We start from the raw sequence: 21,675 nt of genomic DNA on the forward strand, positions 1-21,675 counted from the left end.
AAGACAGAGTACAGCATCTTGCAATGGGTCTGGTCCACAAGATTCGATACACCACCGACATACCCATGTACCTGTCCAAATACTTCCTTAAGTCCACACCCACAACACCAGAGGGAGTGCAACAAACCATGTGCAACCCAGATTCGGCACAAACAAGGGACTAAGTTCTTTTCGGGATCTGCAAATCCCTTGACTCCTTCAAATCCGCTCTCAAAGGGCACCTATGGACGGCTGCAATTCGAAACTGGCCCCCGTAAAAATGTGTCCCCTCACTGTATATGTTTCTTTTCCCTTTTTACCTCCTTTATGATGAATTCCTGTTCTGCTCTTTGGCTTTATAGAAGTGTATATTTGTACGTCTCTAAATGTTTTGATGAATTGAACAAGGTGGACCCTCTTCTATTGTACTGTAATTCTGCAAACTGTTAATAAATACTTCAATCAATCAATGGCTACCCAGGCCAGTGAAATTTGGACTGCAGTCATAGCCATTTGGAATGGAATAAGAAAAATCTGATTTGATTGATTGATTGAAGTATTTATTAACAGTTTGCAGAATTACAGTACATTTCAAGCACAACTCAATACAAAAAACTGTCAACTGTGAGTGGACGACCCAATAAAGCATTTCACTTGAAAACAAAAGGCGGCGATCCGAGCACTTAAAAAGGTTAAAAATGGGGAGAGGGTGGATAACAATCAAGGTACTTTATTTAGAAAAGTTAAAAACCTAAATAAAGTACCTTGATTACCAAGTACCAAGAGAAACAAAGAGACATACAGTCCTCTGCCATGGCCTGCTGACAGAAGAGATGGCATTGTGCAGTTACACTGCTGGCTGTGATGCCAGCTCAGCTTTATTTATTTTTTAAATAATAATATTTTATTGAATTTTTAAGTTTTCACATGAAGATGTTTCATAAATGTATACAAAGAAAGTAGAACAGACTAGAAAAGGTATAAATTAAAATCACAATACAATTAAATTAAAAGCACAACTCAGGTTTCTATGGCAAAGGAAAATCATCCGTGACAATGTGGCAAAGAGCTCTGTGGCACGGTAGCAGCTCTCACGGTGTGGAGATAGCCAGCCTTGACCTTGAGAAGGAGGTGGAACAAGAGCTCTTTGCATTCACGAGACAGGTGATCTATGGGGACAAGAAGAGTAGCAGACCATGGCTGAATTAAGTCTGTGCTGTGGAAGATAATGAAGACAAAAATCATGTATCCGTCTCCCTCCAGATGCAGATAGCCTATGCCAACACTGCCTCCGCGCCAACTATACTTGCCGTATCTAGTGCACCACCCCAAACTGAAGCACCACCCCTCGCCACTCGGACATGGTTGGGAGTTGGTGGGTGGTCGCTGTTGTCCTGTCCGCCACATGCAGCCTGCTCTCCCAACAAACCTACCTGCACCAGGGCCCGTTGAAGAGGACGAGGAAGTTGAGAATGAGGAGGAGCAGGAAGGTTGATGATGATGATGCACAGAGGAGGAGGGTGGAGTCATCTGAATGTGATTATTCAGAAACCAGTGACACAAAATGCTCTGATTCAGATTGATATATGGTTTGGGTCTGTAAAAATTACAAACCCCACATAATAAATCAATTATTTCCTCTTCAAAAGTTAAGTTTTCCACTATACTGGATGGCTGCCATCTTGAATTTCTGGGTCAAAACAAGGTCTTATGATTAAAGTGGTGTCATATTTGGAATCCTCATGGTTGACTTGTAAAAAAAAGTGCCTTCGTTCATGATTCTAGGTCATCTAGCTGGATCAAAAGTTCATTTTCAGAGATGGTGCCGGGCGTCATTTTGAATTTGGCCCTCTAGCAAAAAATGCTGGGATTTTTTTGCGAGGGACATGGGGGCTAAATCTTTTATAAAGGGTCCAGAGGTCAAATCAATCATCAAAACATCCTTGCCAGAGGATGGTCACAGAACCTCAGTTTGTGACTCTACTAAATCTAATTCTATTCATGACGATGATGTGACTGTGATTCATGTAGCACACGGATTACATGGTAATCCTACTGGCAACGACAACAATTGGGCTTGCAGGCAGCGAGAGAAAAACTCTTATTGGCTTTCCAAACGTTGTTTGGTCATATTCCGGTTGTTCATGTCGTAAAATCAGGGCGTTTCAATATTTAAGGGCGTGTAAATGGCGGTCGGTTTCAGCCATGAGATTTATCAAAGGACAGACCAAATGTACGCTAGGATCGGCTGTATAGGAATAGGATTGCTTGATAAATCCCACATGGACGTGGGCGTAAGGTAACCCCTGGGCTAAAAAATAAGATTGTTTGTACACTCCATTGATAAATGAGGGCGGGCCACTATGTACCAATTTCTGTGATGTTTGGCCAAAATCTGTACTGTCAAAAAATGTGTTTAAAAAATAATAATCGGCCTCCTGGTGGCATCCAGGGAGTGTGTGTGCACAGTTTCGCTGCAATCAAATTAATGGTGCCGGAGATTAGCTGTTCACAGACGGAGCTGACACACAGAGACACCTTCGGCCTGGGGGACAATTCATTATTCTTTTGCACTTCAAGTTTACTATAGGCCAGGCAGCCGAAGGCCATACATTATTTTTCGCCCCTGTATGTCCGACCATGTGTCTGTCTGATCAAAGTGCATAATGTCTCAAAGTATATTAGAGAGAAGAAAAATATATAGAACAAATGCCGGCCCAGAAAGTAGTAGTAGATATTGCTAATAGTGTAATAGTGATATTGGCCACCACAGCCAGGCAGCCGAATTGGACCAGAAATTGTTTTCGTCCCTGTCTGTCCTTGGTGTCTGTCAGCTTTAATGTCTCAAAGTCTATTAGAGGGCAAAAATGAATAGAGAACAAATGCCCCCTAAATTTCATCTTCAAGAAAGAAAGAAAGAAAGAAAGAAAGAAAGAAAGAAAAGAAAGGACCCCCACATGGTAACTCTGTAATTTCTCTACCGTTTCGGACGTGGGGCGGCTCGCCGGAACCGGCCCGGCACCCTGGGTGCGTTCCTGTGGGTCTGGAACTTCCCCGGGGTCTCCTCCCAGTGGGACATGCCTCAAGGACCTCCCTAGGCAGACGCCCGAGAGGCATCCTAACCAGATATAACCGAACCACCTAAGCTGTCTCCTTTCCAGGCGAAGAAGCAGCGGCTCTACTCCGAGTCTCTCCCGTGTGACTGAACTCCTCACCATATCTCTAAGGGAGATGCCAGCCACCCGTCGAAGAAAACTCATTTCGGCTGCTTGTATTCGCAACCTTATTCTTTCGGTCATGACCCACGCTTCATGACCATAGGTGAGGGTAGGAACGAAGATTGCTCGGTAGACAGAGAGCTTTTGGCCCCAAAACAATGAAATAAATAAAAAATAAAAATCGGTGAGGGGGTTAACAAGGGGGCAAAGCAGTCCTTGCCCACCACTGTGGGACCCCTATTCAGGGGGAAGCAGAACTGAGGACGCCACTGTGGGATCCCTATTTAGGGGGAAGCAGAACTGAGGACAGCGTGTTCCATCTCGAAGCTCCTCAATCAGATGAAAAGTGTTTACTATAAACTCCTGAACAGGTGTTTATGGTAGAAACCTGTTCATATGGTATAGCTTATATTATATTTCATATGACACAACATTATGTAATTCTGTAACTTTCACCAGTAATAGAAGAAAATAATAAAATGGTAAATGGTGCATTTATATAGCGCCTTTATCCAAGGCGCTTTACATAGATTGTGCATTACATTCACCCATTCACACACACATTCATACACCGATTGCGGCGGAAGCCATGCAAGGTACCAACCAGCACATCGGGAGAAATTTGGGGTTCAGTGTCTTGCCCAAGGACACTTCGACGTGTAGACAGGAGGAGCCGGGATTCGAACCACCGACCCATGGATCATTGGACGACCTGCTCTCCTCTTGAGCCACAGTTGCCCCATTGTATAATAATACAATTGATAAAATAAATCACACCTGTATGAAGTGAGGGGTACTCTTATCATCGTACATCATCCATGCATTGTCAATTTTGTGTACGACAACAATTGCCGATTTGCTCGTCCACATATGATGTACATTCTCCATTCATTGTCTATAGAGCACCGAAGTCTGACGTCACTTTCAGTAGAAATAAATACTTTTTTATTTGCAGTGAAATCTCCATAGGGCGATTTTAGGTCGCTTCATATAAGAACTGTGTTTGAAAAATAAACCGACCACCCCGGCCTTTCTGTCAGGGGAGTGGCTGTGCATCGTTAATGATGTCCATTCATATTTGATACAGCCAGTTTCTGGAGAAAATGGAATTAATGTGGCCGCAAAAGCCTTGAAACTACATATGAAGGCAATGTCGCTGCTAAAATACGTCACGCCCAGCTGTCAACACATTGCGTTCCTGAGATTCCTCGTTGACGTAAGCTCAGCTGGTGGTGACTCGACTCGTACTAACCACGAAACATTAAATATCAATAAAAAAAATAAACGTAATTAATATTCCGTTTCTGTTGTGCGACGGGCAGATGCAGCCACCCGCCTACCCGGAAATGTAGTCTCTGGGTTGTTTGACTCATTTTGTTACTCTTTGGGTATATTTGTACATTTCCACCTTCAGTCGATGCTTCATATCCATATGAGTGAAAAGGCCGGGGTGATCGGTTTATTTTTCAAACACAGTTCTTATATGAGGCGATCTAAAATCCCCCTATGGACATTACAATGCAAATAAAAAGTACACGAACCTGGGGACTGACGCCCTCTACTGACAGTGACGTCAGGACTTCGGTGCTCTATGGAAATTTAATGTTCAGCTAATGTGTTAAAATCTACAGCTGAATACAGGCCTCAATAAATGAAGGAAAGAAGAAAATAAATAAAATAAAAATACTAACAAAACATATTCTGGTAATGACCTCAAATCCAGGGTAGGCTATGTATTACATAACCTTGCGGTAGCTCTGGTCCATAGCTTAAGGGGAACTTCTCCTTAAGGGGAAGTCCTTAAGGCTATGGGACCTGCAGAGCTTTAGTATTGCAGTAATTATGCAAACATTGTCACAGCCCTACCCTCAACCATGCCATGTTCCAAGCATTAATGGTGAAAAAGTCATCATCCAAAGAGACATCCACATCCACGCTGCTGTTGTTGCTCCAACCGGACTCTTTGGCCACGTTCCAATTCAGCTTTGCATCGTCAGAGTTCTGCCTCTCCACCTCCTATAATACATCATTCAAACTGCATGGTTATAGTGTGAACATAGAACTGCTGACGTTTAGATGGTGATGGTGATTCTAAAATGCTTAAAAATGTCATATGCAGCAGCTCTTCTTTTTCCTTTAGGGAACGTTTCTGAATTATTGTTCTTGTTCAATCTAGGTTTAATGCACAACAACCATTAACATGTGTGATCATGTTTCAATCTCAACAAACAAACAAATAACTAACTAACTAACTAACTAACTAAATACATAAACAAACAAACAAACAAATAAATACATAAATAAATAAATATTGTATCGACATTCATGAAAGGCAATATTGGCAACACTTAAATAAAAATAGAATATAATAATTGTGTAATTCATTTCCAATTATTTCACAAAATGTTAACTGTTCGAGTCCAACAATGATGCCTTTCTTCATAATAAGAGTCCTCTTCCAGCCCTCCAGTATAAAGTATAGCTCTTTCTCGATTCTGTGGGTGGTGGTGCATGGCCGTTCCTAGTTGGTGGAGTGATTTGTCTGGTTGATTCCGATATCGAACGAGACTCCGGCTTGTTAACTAGTTTCGTGGCCCCGTGTGGTCGGCGACTAACTTCTTAGAGGGACGTGGCGTTCAGCCACACGAGAAGGAGCAACAACAGGTCTGTGATGGCCTATCTATACCTGCATACTTCCAAAGAATTGCAATTCTCCATTTGTCTTATTAGTCTAGCTCTTTTCTCTTTGCCCTTATTTTGAGATAGATCGTCATGGAGAAAACCATGGCACAAAGCTCCAGAGCCGTGATGCATATGGCCACTATTTGAATGTCCCCAAAGTTGTTATGAATCCGTTTTTGTATCTGAGAACTGCAGCCGCTTATATCCAATCGTGGATAATTACTACTTACATTATTGTTAACTTCCGTACAGCCTTCTTCATGATCTTCACCTTCTTCATGCTCGTCACATTCGTTGATATATTCACCGTCCATTATATGTCTATCAATCTCACACTTATCGAGTGGACAAGTTGGTACATTCATTATTCCGGATCTGGAGTTGAATGAAGAGATGGGTTCATAGCAACAATACTCTGTGAACATTTCTTCTTCTGAATCGTCATGTCTAAAGTCATGGTAAAACTTAGACCCGTTGAAGTCTTTGTAGTCGTCGAATCCACAGCATTCATATTCTTCCATAACGTCATTCCACGCTTTTGTAAAAGCAAGGTCAGGATGATCACCTTTTGATTCGTCAAACACCTTATATTCTGCTAGCTTCGTCTTTACGACTTCTCGTAAGTCGCCTAACATATCAAAATCCATTTGGTGTTCTGGCGGTGTATACACACCTAAGATCAGTATTCCGACTACCTTGGCTACGAACATCATCGACACCATGCCAGTGAAGACGAGAACTGTGCGACTGCATTCCTTGATAACTCCGACACAGCCCAGGAAACCAATAATGAGCAGGGCCACACCCAGAAGCAGCAGCAAGTAGCTCAAGTTCAGGAGGAAATTGAATCGCGGATGAGGTTTACCCGCAATTCCTTTGATGGAGTCATGCATGAAGTCACCGTCCACCTTCATCCAGATACCCACACCCAGGCTGGCGATGCCTGCCAGAAAGACCACAGCAATAGTGGCGAACATGAAGTACTTGTGGATGAATTCAATGAGTTTCTCCTTGCTGAAGCCTGCTGTAACTTCAGCCATCTTTGAATATTAAGTTTAACTTTACTTTCCAACGAAGCTCAACAACTGATATCTAACTACGGAATGGATAATGATATGGTGTCGGTGAACCTTATAAATATAATCTATGGTGTAGCGTGACATCACCAGCATTGCCCAATATGGTGTCAACCATGGGGAGGGGTGCGATTTATGCATGCCACGTTGCCATGGTGGTTAGTTTAGTTGTTTGAGAGGTTAGTTCTTTTCTGGTAAGGTTGGTGAGGGGTGCGTTAAAGGACCACTTCACCACTTTTCAACATCTCTTCATATAATTGGTCCTCACTAATGTTCATGATAACACACCACCATTTTTTCCTACTCAGTCTGTGTCTCATAGGAGGGCTTTGGGCAGTTCGGACACCCGTCCACCAGTGACATCATCATTAGGCAGATATTTTTTTAACAAGATTTTTATTTTATTTTATTTTTATTATCGTCAGGAAAAGAAAGCCTGCCGTTTCTATTAGCTTGGATTCACCATCGATGATGTCACTGGTGGATGGTTTTCTGAACTGCCAACAGCCTTTCTATGAGACACAGACTGAGTAGGAAGAAATGGTGGTATTTTATCATGAACATTAGTTAGGACCAATTATAGGAAGAGAAGTTGATGAGAAGAAGTGGAGAGAAGTGGTGAAGTGGTCCTTTAAGGGTTGGGAGAGGGTTAAGGTTAGGTTTAGGTGTGCTGCCCCGTGGGAGGTTAGGGTTAGGGTGAGGGTTTGAGATAGGTTGTAGGACTAATGAGATAGTCGTAGACTCCTAGTATAGGCAAAACAATTAGACCTGACAAATCGCATGCATACACGTGTGTCTTTGACAGTGGTGGAAAGTAACTAAGTAAGTACATTTACTTGTAGGTTACTTACATTTTGAGGTATTTAGTAGATTACTTGAGTATTTCCAACTTTCAGTACTTTTACTTCTACTCCACTACATCTCAGATCCAAATATTGTAATTTAACTCCACTACATTTATTTGAAAACTTTAGACATTTGGATTATTATTACAAAACATACATTAAACACTTTAGCCCTATATCTATTTCGGCCTTTTGAAAATAGCCGATCTACAAGCTCACAATGCGTCGCATCGCGGCACATTGTGAGCTTTATAGATCTGCTATAGATATAATTTTTTACATGTGAAAACTTGTCAAATAGGACAACAAACCACTGATTATTAGATAGAAAAACACAGTGCCTTACCCTTACCTTCCCATTGTTGTGTCCTTATCATGAAAAAGGTTTGGGAACCAACTGGCTTATAATAAGCGGATATGGCAACAACACTGCCAGGCAGTCGCGCGATATTTCCACAGGAGGGTCAAAGTTGACTATGACCATGTGTATGTTGTTCATTTCTTCCTTATATGCAAGGCAAGCGTTCTTTACAGCGTCACACACAAGTTCACAGAACGACTCTTTTTGTCGGCCAAGTTACCCTGGATTTATGTGTGAATAAATCAACTGTGCGTCTTTAATTTCGTTGATAGCTGTATTGTTTTCGGGAAAGGATTTATTTATTTATTTCACCCCTTTCTTTTTTTTTGTTGTTGTAAGGAACAAGCCAGCCTTTGGATCGTATCTTTCCGTTTAAGATCTCCTGTTTGGAGAATGGTTGTCATTGCAATGACTTAGTGAGAAATAAATGCTCATGTTTCGACCGCTATTAAGTGCCTTATTTAAACCACGACTGTTGACTTTAAAAACCAACGGTAAGCCGACTTACTTATAGCCATGTATTAATACATGAATCTGTTGCATACATGTGATTGTTTGTAGGCATAGCCTGACGAGAATAGCTAGCTATGGCTGTATAGAAGTGTATATTTGTACGTCTCTAAATGTTATGATGAATTGAACAAGGTGGACCCACTTGTAAACAAGTGTAGTGCTTTATTGGGTCGTCCACTCACAGTTGACAGTTTTTTGTATTGAGTTGTGCTTGAAATGTACTGTAATTCTGCAAACTCTTAATAAATACATCAATCAATCAAAAAGCTACTTTGAAAAATTGGGACATATGTATGGATCAGAGCCACTGAGCCAGTCAAGCTCTTGCCAAAACATAAACAATTAACAAGCCATTCTGTGGCATAATTTACTATGCAATCCAGCGTTACTTTGAAATGGCCATAATGTGATTGAAGCCATGCGCATATACTTTCACAGGTTGCTTTTGTAGTAATATTGTTGACACGCCGTGGATGATGAGCGAGGAGTCTGGAATCACGCAGACCATGAAGCCACCGAAAAGAGCCCATGAAAAAAGTATGGACTCTTCGGAGAATGAGCATGACGACACTAAAAGATGCAAGGCAGAGGTGGAGAACACCGACGACGAGAGGAAATATCCCAAAAAGAAAGTGGTTCTCCTTTTGGCATACTCTGGGAAGGGCTACTACGGTATGCAGGTACCGTACACAAACTTAGTCTCTGTACAGTGTGAAGTCCCAGTATAACCAAATTGACTATTGTTACATTTTGGACACTTTGTAGTTAAACTGAAACCGGTGATTTAATTGTGTTAAGCATTTAAACAATGTCTCCTTTTGATCTGCTGGGTCTCAATAATAAATGCTCACTGCGTTCGCAATCACTGCGTTCGCAACAATGTCTCCTTTTGAATGTTACAGAGGAACACTGGGAGCATACAGTTTACAATGTCTCCTTTCTCCTGTTACAGAGGAACACTGGGAGCATACAGTTTAATGAATGAGTTTTGAATGTTACAGAGGAACACTGGGAGCATACAGTTTAATGAATGAGTTTTGAATGTTACAGAGGAACACTGGGAGCATACAGTTTAATGAATGAGTTTTGAATGTTACAGAGGAACACTGGGAGCATACAGTTTAATGAATGAGTTTTGAATGTTACAGAGGAACACTGGGAGCATACAGTTTAATGAATGAGTTTTGAATGTTACAGAGGAACACTGGGAGCATACAGTTTAATGAATGAGTTTTGAATGTTACAGAGGAACACTGGGAGCATACAGTTTAATGAATGAGTTTTGAATGTTACAGAGGAACACTGGGAGCATACAGTTTAAACACTGTCTCCTTTTGAATGTTACAGAGGAACACTGGGAGCATACAGTTTAAACAATGTCTCCTTTTGAATGTTACAGAGGAACACTGGGAGCATACAGTTTAAACAATGTCTCCTTTTGAATGTTACAGAGGAACACTGGGAGCATACAGTTTACAATGTCTCCTTTTGAATGTTACAGAGGAACACTGGGAGCATACAGTTTAATGAATGAGTTTTGAATGTTACAGAGGAACACTGGGAGCATACAGTTTACAATGTCTCCTTTTGAATGTTACAGAGGAACACTGGGAGCATACAGTTTAAACAATGTCTCCTTTTGAATGTTACAGAGGAACACTGGGAGCATACAGTTTAATGAATGAGTTTTGAATGTTACAGAGGAACACTGGGAGCATACAGTTTAAACAATGTCTCCTTTTGAATGTTACAGAGGAACACTGGGAGCATACAGTTTAAACAATGTCTCCTTTTGAATGTTACAGATGAACACTGGGAGCATACAGTTTAAACAATGTCTCCTTTTGAATGTTACAGAGGAACACTGGGAGCATACAGTTTAAACAATGTCTCCTTTTGAATGTTACAGAGGAACACTGGGAGCATACAGTTTCGAACCATTGAAGATGACCTGGTCTCTGCACTTATTAAGTCGGGCTGCATTCCTGAGAATCACGGCGATGATATGAAGAAAATGTCTTTCCAAAGATGTGCCAGAACAGATAAGGTAACATAACGTACATGAGCACAGGACATTCAATAGTAACTAGATTTATGCCAAATCCCTTGCACCCAGAAAACAAAATCACACCTGACCCGTGTGAAGTGAGTGGTGCAACTCTGTGCGGGGGTCCCCCGGGGGGTGGGGGGGGGGGGGGAGTTCCAGACCCACAGGAACGCACCCAGGGTCCCTGTACGATTCCGGCGAGCCGCCCCGCGTCCGAAACGGTTGAGAAATGACAGTTACCGTGTGGGGGTCCCTCTACTGTACCCTCTACTGTACTGGCACACCCGAAATCACTATATATACAGTAAATATGTGCGTGTGTGTTTGTGTGTGTTAGGTTGCGCACAGGTGGTGAAAAACAACCATGCTGTTTTCGTGCTCAGACGCACCCACCCAGCGAGCCACCCACCCACACACACAGCTCCGTAAGGGAGTGGTTGCACCACTCAAAAATACATCGCAAGGATGCACCTGGGACGTATCCTCCTCAGTGATGTATCCTATGGTCATCGGGGTTTCGGGTCTCTGAACATCATACCCCTCACTCAGGTGACCTAGCCGGGGGTGATCAAGTCCCGACTTACGTCCCAGTAGCTACCCTCGATCAGTCCCATTAGGGAAAGACAGGGCCACACAATCCGATGCTCCGGAACTACTCTGCCGGAACTGTGAGTAAGAGGAACTGGCACGTGGACGGACTAGGCTCTGTGGGGCCGAGTCCTGTCCGGGACCCTCCTACGTCTCACCAGGTCCACTCCTGCTCTCACCAGGTCCAGGACCTGTGCGTTGCACCAGACTCCCGGCACCAGGCACGTCATTCAGGAGTGGTGGATTCTCGAGCCGCAATGGTTCTGCATGGTGGTGCTACAGGCTCCACTTGCGGCTTGAATGGCCCTCCTAAAGGCCTCACCGTGGTATTGAATGGCCCTCCTAAAGGCCTCACCGTGGTATTTATATAACCCACAGTCACACTTAACTACTTATAACTTAACAAAATCACACCCACTAGTGCGAAGTGAGCGGTGCCTTGAGTTAATTTCATTAAGCTACAGGAACAATGTTAAATCCATGTCCATTTATTTCAAGGCATAAGAGTGGTTAGAACTATGCAATTCTTTTTTTCGTTGCAAAAATAGAAAATACCCGATCTACAAGCTCACAACACATTGCAACACCTGAGTTTATCTTACTGGTTTGCTCTGGATGGCTGTGGTATAATACATTTACTAATGTATTTATTCCGTACGGAGCCATAGAACACACCCATGAGGAGGGAGTCATTGCGGCGGAATTATAACGGGGGCAGATTTACTGTAAGCAAAGGCAGGCAGCTGCCTTACATGGCTACGTGTCTGCCTCCCCTCCGACAAAATTAATGAATTATTAAATGATATCGTCTATATAGGCCGCCGCCTAGCCGCTACTCAAGCCTGACAGACAGACAGAAGACTGGTTGTCTGGAGGGGCTTGAGAGTCTTTTCACCCTCTGGTGTGAAACGTGTCTGCCAGGTGCCTGCATGGCCCCAACCCCCCCCCCCCCCCCCCCCATTCACAGAACCGGTTTTCACGTGACGACATATAAATTAACACCACACACACACACACACACACAAAACCCGTCTTCATTTGAAAGACTGAGAAAGCAGAGCAGAGAGACGGCAATAGCACCGGAGAAAGAAAAAAAAAGTTTGTCTAGTAGGGCAAACTTATTTCCGACGCGAGGGCGTCTAAACCTGCAGGGTAGGCTCCCACCAAGGCACTGCTTACAGCGGCTGGCCAGCAAGCACACCAGCCCCGCTCACCACCACCACCACCACCACCCGAGCTGGGGGAGAACCAGAGGTCCGTCCCTGACTGTTTTTGCATCCGTTGGACTGTCGGCCTCTACAGAGACAATCGGGATTCTATCAGCTATCGAGGAGCTACCAACACAGCTAACAAAATTCCTAGCTACTGAAATCAATGGGAAATTACGTGCATAACAGCAGCTGGTATCTTGGCTTCAATATAGTGGAAAAAAACGAGACTCTGTTTTGACACTGACATTTGAAAGAGCACTAATAGGCAGACAGATTATGTCTGTCTATTATTAATATATTATCATATATTATACTCTTCCCCCCCCCCCCCCCCCTTTTCTCTCATGTAGGCCCATTATATCTGATTGATATGATTGAAATATTTATTAACAGTTTGCAGAATTACAGTACATTTCAAGCACAACTCAATACAAAGACTGTTAACTGTGAGTGGACGACCCAATAAAGCATTACACTTGTTTACAAGAGGGTCCACATGTTCACATCATCAAAACATTTAGAGACGTACAAATATACACTTCTATAAAGCCAAAGAGCAGAACGGGAATTCATCATAAAGGAGGTAAAAAAGGGGAACAAAACATATACATTGAGGGGGAAAGGGGTGGGTGGTGGGGGGAGGGGATTCAGATTATACAGGGGCCAGTTTCGAATTGCAGCCGTCTGTAGGTGCCCTTTGAGAGCGGTTTTGAAGGAGTCAAGGGATTTGCATGTCTTACTGACTGTTGGTAGGGCGTTCCACATTTTGGTGGCATAGGAGCGGAAAGAATTTAGTCCCTTGTTTGTGCCGAATCTGGGTTGCACATGGTTTGTTGCACTCCCTCTGGTGTTGTGGGTGTGGACTTCGTTAACATTAAGGAAGTATTTAGACAGGTACATGGGTATCTTGGTGGTGTAGCGAATCTTGTGGACCAGACCCATTGCAAGATGCTGTACTCTGTCATCGACCCTAAGCCATTCCAGCCTGTCAAAGTGGGCAGGGGTGAGGGGGGTGAGGCCAAGTAGGAGCCTGACCAGTTTGTTTTGGGAAGTCTGGAGCCTTTGAGGTACCACAGGCACAGGGCCTTTGAGGTGCTGTGGTACCAAGAGGTGCATGCACCTGACTGGTGCTGCTGTGCTTGTGCATGGTTCAAGAAAGTACAAAATAAAAGTGTATGTCGTTGTCAATATTGTCATGGTTAATCATTTACCAATCATCTAACTATTGTAGCCTATAACAATATAAGTTACAGCTACCAAGTTTCAACATAAATATACATTGTATTTCGGTAACTTCTGTCTTATGAATCTGCGGGGGGTGCCTACCTCGTATTGGCTATGCCTTACTCATAAAGAATTGCTGCGCCTGCATTATAATCTGTAGTGCTCTGTGTTTACTCGCAGTCTCACAATAATTCTTTATAAAGTTGAGGCAGAAAATGTGTACATTTTAGTAAAAATATCTCCACTTTTCTGCAAGCTTCACACGGACAGCTCCCTTCCTTCAATATTATTGTCAGGTATTATTGAAAGTTGAGGTTAATCCATTAATTGGGATTGGCCCCCTAGACTTTACAAGTTAAATGTACCGGTACTTAATTTAATGTATTCTATTTAATTCAATACACCGTATGACAAATACAAACGCATTCTTCTCTGTTTTCAGGGTGTGTCTGCAGCTGGCCAAGTCGTGTCTCTCAAACTGTGGTTGATTGAAGACATTGTTAAGAAGATCAATGAGAATCTGCCACCACAGATTCAAGTCCTTGGTAAGTCTTCATTCCCATATATATATATATATATATATATATATATATATATAGCCCACAGCACATGATTTTTAACCCACAGCACAGGTGATTAAAAAAATCACACCCGTGTGAACTGAGTGGTGCAAGGTCTTATATAGCCTGATCAGCTGTGGTCTGACGTAATGTCAGTGACCATAGTAACCATGCTCATTATTTTGGGCCCCACGTACAGGTACACACAAACACGGATACAAACAAAGCTGGTTGTTTTGCACCACTCAAAAATAATAATCAGACCAGTCTGAAGTGAGTGGTGCAACAGCGCCCCCTTTTGGTACTCTAAACATAGGGACGTTGCTGTTCCTTGGAGTGGTTGCACCACTCAAAAAACCACAGTGCATGTGGGTCTTTTAGTATGTCGGATAAACGTCTGCAACACATGATGATGTATGATGATAAGAGCGCCCCTCACTTTACACAAGTGTGATTTTTTTTAAAATTTATTATATCATCACTAACATGTCCAAGAGAGCGCTGTCCCTTCCTATGTCTAGATTTTAGTGTGTGTGCAACACAAACGTTGTCCTAACATACCAGCGACGGCTCCAGGAAATTGTGACTGGGGGGGGGGTGCTATGGAGGGGCTGGCTATTTAGAGGGGGGGGCTAATGAATCTTGGTTTACATTAGAAGTCAGTCAATTTGGCTTGTTTGGAGGGGGGCTTAGGGGTGGGGGGGCTAATGAATCTTGGTTTACATAGAAGTCAGTCAATTTGGCTTGTTTGGAGGGGGGCTAAGCCTCCACCAGAAGGGGCTAAAGCCCCCTCTTGCCCCCCCTGGAGCCGTCCCTGTAACATAGATTAAATGCCATTGACAATGAATGGACGGTTTTGAGTGTTTGTGTAAACGCAAACTTAACACGCAAATTCTGATTGGCCGGAATGAGATGATGTATGATGATGTACGATGATAAGAGCGCCCCTCACTTCACAGTGATTTTCTATATTAAAACCCATTCTGGGCGGTAACCCCTTTTGGTGTTTTAAGCATTATGTTATACTTTAGCTATTGAAAAATTGCAGATCTACAAGCTCATAGTGCGGCACCGAGTGCCGCGCTACGAGCTTGTAGGTCTGCTATTTTTGAAAAATGGTGAAAATGTGGTGCAAGAATGAATATATATTCTTTCAGAGCGAACATTTTTAACTCAAATGTTTGCTTCTGGGAGGTCCCTGGAACTACATATTTTCAGATGGGGGTCCGCAGCCAAATACAGATAATTCTGGGGGTCCTTGACATGAATTTGTTGAGCACCACTGACAAAGAAACGTAGGTTTTTTAGAAAACTTTCAGGCTTTGTATTTTCCTATTTCTCCCAGATTTAATCTGTGATTCTTTTGTTTTTGTTTTCACAGGATTTAAGCGAGTGACCCAGGGCTTCAATTCCAAAAACAATTGTGACGCTCGCACATACTCGTACATGCTTCCCACGGTGGCATTCGCCCCGAAGGACTACGACGTCCAAAACTCAGCTGCCTTCCGCCTGGAACCAGAGACACTCGAGAGGGTGAACCGTCTCTTTGCACTCTACAAGGGCACTCACAACTTCCACAATTTCACCTCTCAGAAGGGCCCCAAAGACCCCAGTGCCCGCCGCTACATCACCGAGATGTCCTGCGGACAGCCGTTCGCCCGCGGCGGCGCCGAGTTCTCCGTGATCGTGGTGCGAGGCCAGAGCTTCATGCTGCACCAGATTCGCAAGATGATCGGCCTCGTCGTCGCCGTGATCAAGGGCTACGCGAAGGAGGACGTGATGGAGCGGAGCTGGGGCGAGGATAAGGTCGACGTTCCCAAGGCTCCCGGGTTGGGCCTGGTTCTGGAACAGGTACATTTTGACAGGTACAACAAGCGTTTCGGAGGGGACGGCCTTCACGAGCGCCTCGAATGGAGCCAAGAGGAAGGGTCCATCAAGACCTTCAAGGAGGACCACATCTATCCGAGCATCGTGGAGACGGAATGCCAAGAGGGCTCCATGGTTAGCTGGATGGCCACGCTTCCTTGCCATGACTTTGAGGCCACTTCTACGCATTCGCAGGAAGAGAAGGACCAGAAACAGGTACGTGGGAACTGGGGATGTTGTAGAAATGATGGTGTTATGTTCTGAAATCAGATTCTAAAAATGTCTTCTACATCCTGACAGTTTTCTGAAAAAGCTATGTTTCTATGTCAGTCGTTCTTCGATTTTTCAAAAATAGCAGACCTACAAGCTCGTAGCGCGCCACTCGATGGCGCGCTATGAGCTTGTAGATCTGCTATTTTTCAATAGCTAAAGCATAACATAATGCTAACACCAAAAGGGGTTCCCGCACAAAATGGGTTAAACGAAAAATAACATAGCCCCGCATACGCACCGCATATTTAACATACCCCCCCCACATATGCACCTCTTTGTGTGTATGTGCGTATGAGCACGGAATGTGATGATTTCATTGGCCGAGCACAGAATGTGACCTATGATGATGTACGATAATAAGAGCGCCCCTCACTTCACACAAGTATGATTGTGGGGTTTTTTTTACCAGCTGCGAAGCAAGCTGGTCTACAATCTTAAGAGTATATATTTAATAGAGACCTCACCAGACTTCAGAATCCACTTGCATTGAGTTTAGTTTAGTTTAGTTTAGTTTAGTTTTATTTGCACGTAATGTACATTAAAAGAAAGACAAAGGAAATTACAAATGGAATGAAATACATTTGTATAAAAATAAAAATAAAAAATCAGAAAAGAAAATGTGCCGGAAAGACCAAAAAAACCCAGAAGGGCTTATCGAGTGGTCTTCCTTAAAGCTGCCAAGGGAGCTTAAGCTAGTTATAATAAAATTAAAACATGAATGAAAATACATAATGATGATATTAATAATATTAACAATAATAATAATAATAGTAACAATAACAATAACAAGAAATTAAACAGATAGTAACAATTTCTCACCCAGCGCCTCCTACCCTGGACCAGGAAATGATTCTCCGTTCATTTTCCTCATAGACATTTCTTAAAGTATTTATTTAAAGACGGTTACGCCGCGGACAAAGCCAACTCGAGTCGTGACAAATCATGACAACAAACAAAAATCTTTGGGCCGAACAAATAATTAGAAAGAAGAAAAAAACGGCAGGTTACAACACTTTTTTTGTTGTTTTTCTTCTTTGTAATTATTTGTTTGGTCCAAAATATTGTTTGTGTTGTCATGAGTTGTCACGACTCGAGTTGGCTTTGTCCGCAGCGTAACCGTCTTTAAATAAATACTTTAAGAAATGTCTATGAGGAAAATGAACGGAGAATCATTTCCTGGTCCAGGGTAGGAGGCGGGACTGCGACGCTCTATTATATTTATACTCTTAGGTCTACAATCTATCAGGTTGGTAGTGGCAACTTTCATTGGCTGCCGTAGTCACCTATCTTTCTGATTGGCTGCCTCGTCTCTAGGCAACCAGACAATTTTTGCCTCTAGCCGACTTCTCGGCCAATGGGATAGCATTGCAGCCAGCAACAACCAGAGAGAGAGAGAGAGAGAGAGAGTGAGAGTGGGCAAACGTTTGGCCTTGTTTTCTCTATGTAGTTTCTGACTATTTCTTCTCTTTTCAGGATGATGAAGATGAGGGCAATGGATCAGATTAGGTCTTCTCCTGATTCGAAGATAAGCATCTTCGCAGATCTTTTGCCACTGACTTTTTCTGTATGAAATTATTGTCATGAATGTCAATTTTGTGCATTGACATGTTATATCTACATTTTGGTTATCTTATGCAATTATTATTAAAATACAATGCCCTCCCAAAAGCCTCTCTCTGACTTGCTGTGCCCTGGTTGTGGCGTGTAGTCCAGTTCTCTTCATGCATAATGAACAAACATGCTAATTCTGACCTTTTTTTCCAGATTTTCTCATTCTGTTTAGTGTGATATTGGTCATTCTTACTTTAATAAATTACATATTCTAGCGTGTTCCTAGATTATTGTGAGGGCTCTGTATTCTTATTACATTTCCACTAGCTTGTGACTGGCCAGTGGCCACAGTAGTTACTCAATTGGACTCAGTGATGCTAATAGAGCGTCGCAGTCCGCCCCCCTCGAGAGACCCGGAAAATAATTCCCTGTTCATTTTCCTCAGACTTTTCAAAAAGTATTTATTTAAAGACTTTTACGCTGCGGACAAAGCCAACTCGATGTTACAACACTTTTTTGATGTTTTTCTTCTTTGTAATTATTTGTTTGGTCCAAAATATTGTGTTTGTTGTCATGATTTGTCACAACTCGAGTTGGCTTTGTACGACTCCTGGGCCTGGCGTCGTCATGAAAGGGGGCGGGACTGCGACACTCTATAGGGTGCATTTTGCATCCCAAAACGCAGATTATTGATAATGGACCCATCCGTGGACCTTTCTGGGGGTCCCATGGACGCACTACTGTACTCAGCACTGTACTGTAATTTGGTGCTGTTTAATTTACTTTGTTTGCATATACTTTGCACTGTTGTTTGCATAACTCTTTGCAATTGTTAGATGTAGAATTGTGTTTATTTCTTTCAGATACATTTTATACATGAATATAACCATATTATAACCATACAAGATGAAATGGGAGTTAAATGCTGCAATTTGTAAACGTGACAAAGATATGACTCCTAACGTCATTGAAGCGGGACTCCTACAATGTCCATGGGACCCATCTGCCATCTAAAAGACCACCCCTGAGTCCCGGGACCCATTACATTGAAAACCACTGTGGACTGTTCATTTATAATCCCACAATATGACTCACGAGTATCAACTTCTAAGTGCCAGGCACTGGTGCCTTTATAGGCTGCATCTCAGGTCCTTATTCAGAATAATCTTTTTATTGTCACATCACAGTTTTACAAGTCAAAAAGTGGGTGAAATGGTTCCCATCATGTTATTTTTCCAAGAGGGAGGGTGGTAGGAGATCAAGGCAAGGGAAATAAAATGAGAAACATCGAAGGACCACTTCACCACTTTTCAACCTATCTTCATATAATTGGTCATCACTGTTAATGATAAAAAATACTACCATTTTTTGTCTGTCTCATAGGAGGGCTGTGGGCAGTTCAGAAACCTGTCCACCAGTGACATCATCGATGGGGAATCCAATCTAATAGAAGCTGCAGGCTTTCTAGTCCTGAAAAGTTGCAATGCGAAAATTGAAGCCATCGTTCTCACGATAATACAAATCTAAATGTATATATTTTTAACTAGAGAAAAGGCGGCGATCCGAGCACTCAAGAATGTTTAAAAATGAGAGGTTGGTGGAACTAAAATCAAGGTACTTAATTTAGGAATGTTAAAAAGCCAACTGTTTCGACTCTAATCAGGGTAGGTATGAGAAAAACAAGCAAGTCCATATTATACTGAGACAGGCAAATCAGGCAATCAGCATTAGTGTGGGAATTACACACCCAGAAGTGCGTGTGTGTGTGTGTGTGTGTGTGTGTGTGTGTGCGCGCGCGCGCGTGAGCTCTAACACTGATGGGCAAATTATCATACGTAGATATGTCTCAGTATGTATCAAACGCTTGTTTGTCAGCTCTTAGAGTCGAAGCATGTTGGCTTTTTTAACATTCCTAAATAAAGTATTTTATTTCCACCCTCCTTTTTTTTTTAATGTTTTAGTGCTCGGATCACAACCTTTTCTCTAGTATTCCAGTCCCATTGATCTTTGAAGCACCAGTCAGTCTACATTTCTTTTAAACTTTTATTGCACCTCCATCGAGCACTTGGTTGACTCTCTTTGTTGCTCCATATATATTTTTAAATCTTGTTTTTAAAAAATAAATAAAAATCACACCCGTATGAACTGAGTGGTGTAAGGTCTTATATAGACTGATCAGCTGTGGTCTGACGTAATGAAATCACACCCGTGTGAACTGGGTGACCATAGCAACCATGCTCATTTTTTGGTACGAACAGACAGACAGACACGTAAACTAACAAAGCCAGTTGTAGGAGTGGTTTACACCACTCAAAAACTGCCTAACGATGATGTCACCGGTGGACGGGTTTCTGAACTGCCCACAGCCCTCCTATGAGACACAGACCGAGTAGAAAAGAAATGTGGTATTTTATCATGAACATTAGTCAGGACCAAATAGAGGGTATGTGAATGCATAAAGTGAATGGCAGATCGAGTGGCAAAGTGAATTTAATGTTGTTTAACGTCATTTAATGCAATCAAATAAGGACTTTTCTGTTTGGATGTAAGGGCTGTCAAGGCCAGAAAGTAGTTTTTGCCACTCAGTAGGCATGCCCGCATAACTTACAGGTTTGATGATGTCACGCGCATACCCTCTATTCTATATATGAAGATAAGTTGAAAAGTGGTCCTTTAAGCTTGTTCCACACAGCACACTTGTAGGGTCTCATTTAGCTCATTTACAAACGGCACAGCCATAGGGTCTCCTATATTATTTACACTAAAAATACAAAAAAGGGTCTCTTCCACAAGAAAACAAACATAATATTATACTGTAGCTATAGCACCTGAGATATTCTACACTCCTAGCTCCTCTATCCTCACTCACTCCTACAAAGGCTTATGTAAAGAAAGAAGGGAAATATGGCTATAGGCTATGAGGTTTGATATATGTAGCAAAATTTGAGAGCTTGTAGATTTGAGAACTTGTATAATGCAATCTATACATCACATTGACACTACATTGAAATCTGCACTTGCATATAATATTCATACATGTGTAAATTTACTTTTGGTCCCCGGAAGTTCCAGACCCACAGGAACGCAGCCAGGAGGCCGGGCCGGTTTCCAGCGAGCCGCCCCGCGTCCGAAGCGGTTGAGAAATGACAGAGATACCATGTGGGTGTCCCTCTACTACTGTACTGTACTGTACTGTACTCGAGTGTACTGTACTGTACTGTACCGCACAGGTGGTGAAAAACAACCGTGCTGTTTTCGTGCTCAGACCCAGCCAGCCAGCCAGCCACCCACACACACACAGCTCCGTAAGGGAGTGGTTGCACGGTTGCACCACTCAAAAACATCATAATGCAAATACACAGAGTCTACATATCCTGACTACTATAGGCGTGCCCGCAGTTCGGTGCAGTATGGTATGGCTGTCTATATCCTGACCTGGAATTGGGCACCGGGTCTCTTCCTTCACACTCACAGGTCTTTACAATTATACACATTAAGGCTGTTCCATTTAGTGCAGAACAGTGATTCTCAAACTTTTTAAATTTCAAGGACCCCAATAACTCTTGAGAGTGTACAAATGGAACCTTACAGGTCAATTCTGTTCCATTTGTATACTCAAAAGAGATGCAAGAGGCCATTTGGAACCACTGGTGTAGCAGCGTGTTTCCAGTGAGCTAAACA

At 42.6% G+C, this 21,675-nt stretch overlaps 2 protein-coding genes across 2 annotated transcripts in view; both read left to right on the top strand.

Moving 5' to 3' along the window:
• Window positions 1-21,675, top strand: part of ak3 (adenylate kinase 3) — a 465,380-nt gene that overhangs the window by 313,451 nt on the left and 130,254 nt on the right. The window lies entirely within an intron of this gene.
• Window positions 8,282-18,142, top strand: LOC306939798 (pseudouridylate synthase 1 homolog). The gene is made up of 6 exons (XM_079524505.1): window positions 8,282-8,655; window positions 9,113-9,354; window positions 10,584-10,721; window positions 14,187-14,289; window positions 15,686-16,386; window positions 17,917-18,142. The coding sequence occupies exons 1-6, from the start codon at window positions 8,589-8,591 to the stop codon at window positions 17,947-17,949; spliced, it is 1,284 nt and encodes a 427-aa protein (XP_079380631.1). The 5' UTR covers window positions 8,282-8,588; the 3' UTR covers window positions 17,950-18,142.

This window comes from Electrona antarctica (genome assembly GCF_951216825.1).
Source record: "Electrona antarctica genome assembly, chromosome: 16".
Taxonomy (NCBI): Eukaryota; Metazoa; Chordata; class Actinopteri; order Myctophiformes; family Myctophidae; genus Electrona; species Electrona antarctica.

What these genes read in the sequence shown, in the direction of transcription:
- LOC306939798 (XM_079524505.1), top strand. Translation starts at nt 8,589, where the DNA reads ATGCTCATGTTTCGACCGCTATTAAGTGCCTTATTTAAACCACGACTG. An exon ending in ACCACAGATTCAAGTCCTTG is followed by an intron (nt 14,290 to 15,685) that starts GTAAGTCTTCAT and finishes TTGTTTTCACAG; the next exon opens with GATTTAAGCGAGTGACCCAG. An exon ending in AAGAGAAGGACCAGAAACAG is followed by an intron (nt 16,387 to 17,916) that starts GTACGTGGGAAC and finishes TTCTCTTTTCAG; the next exon opens with GATGATGAAGATGAGGGCAA.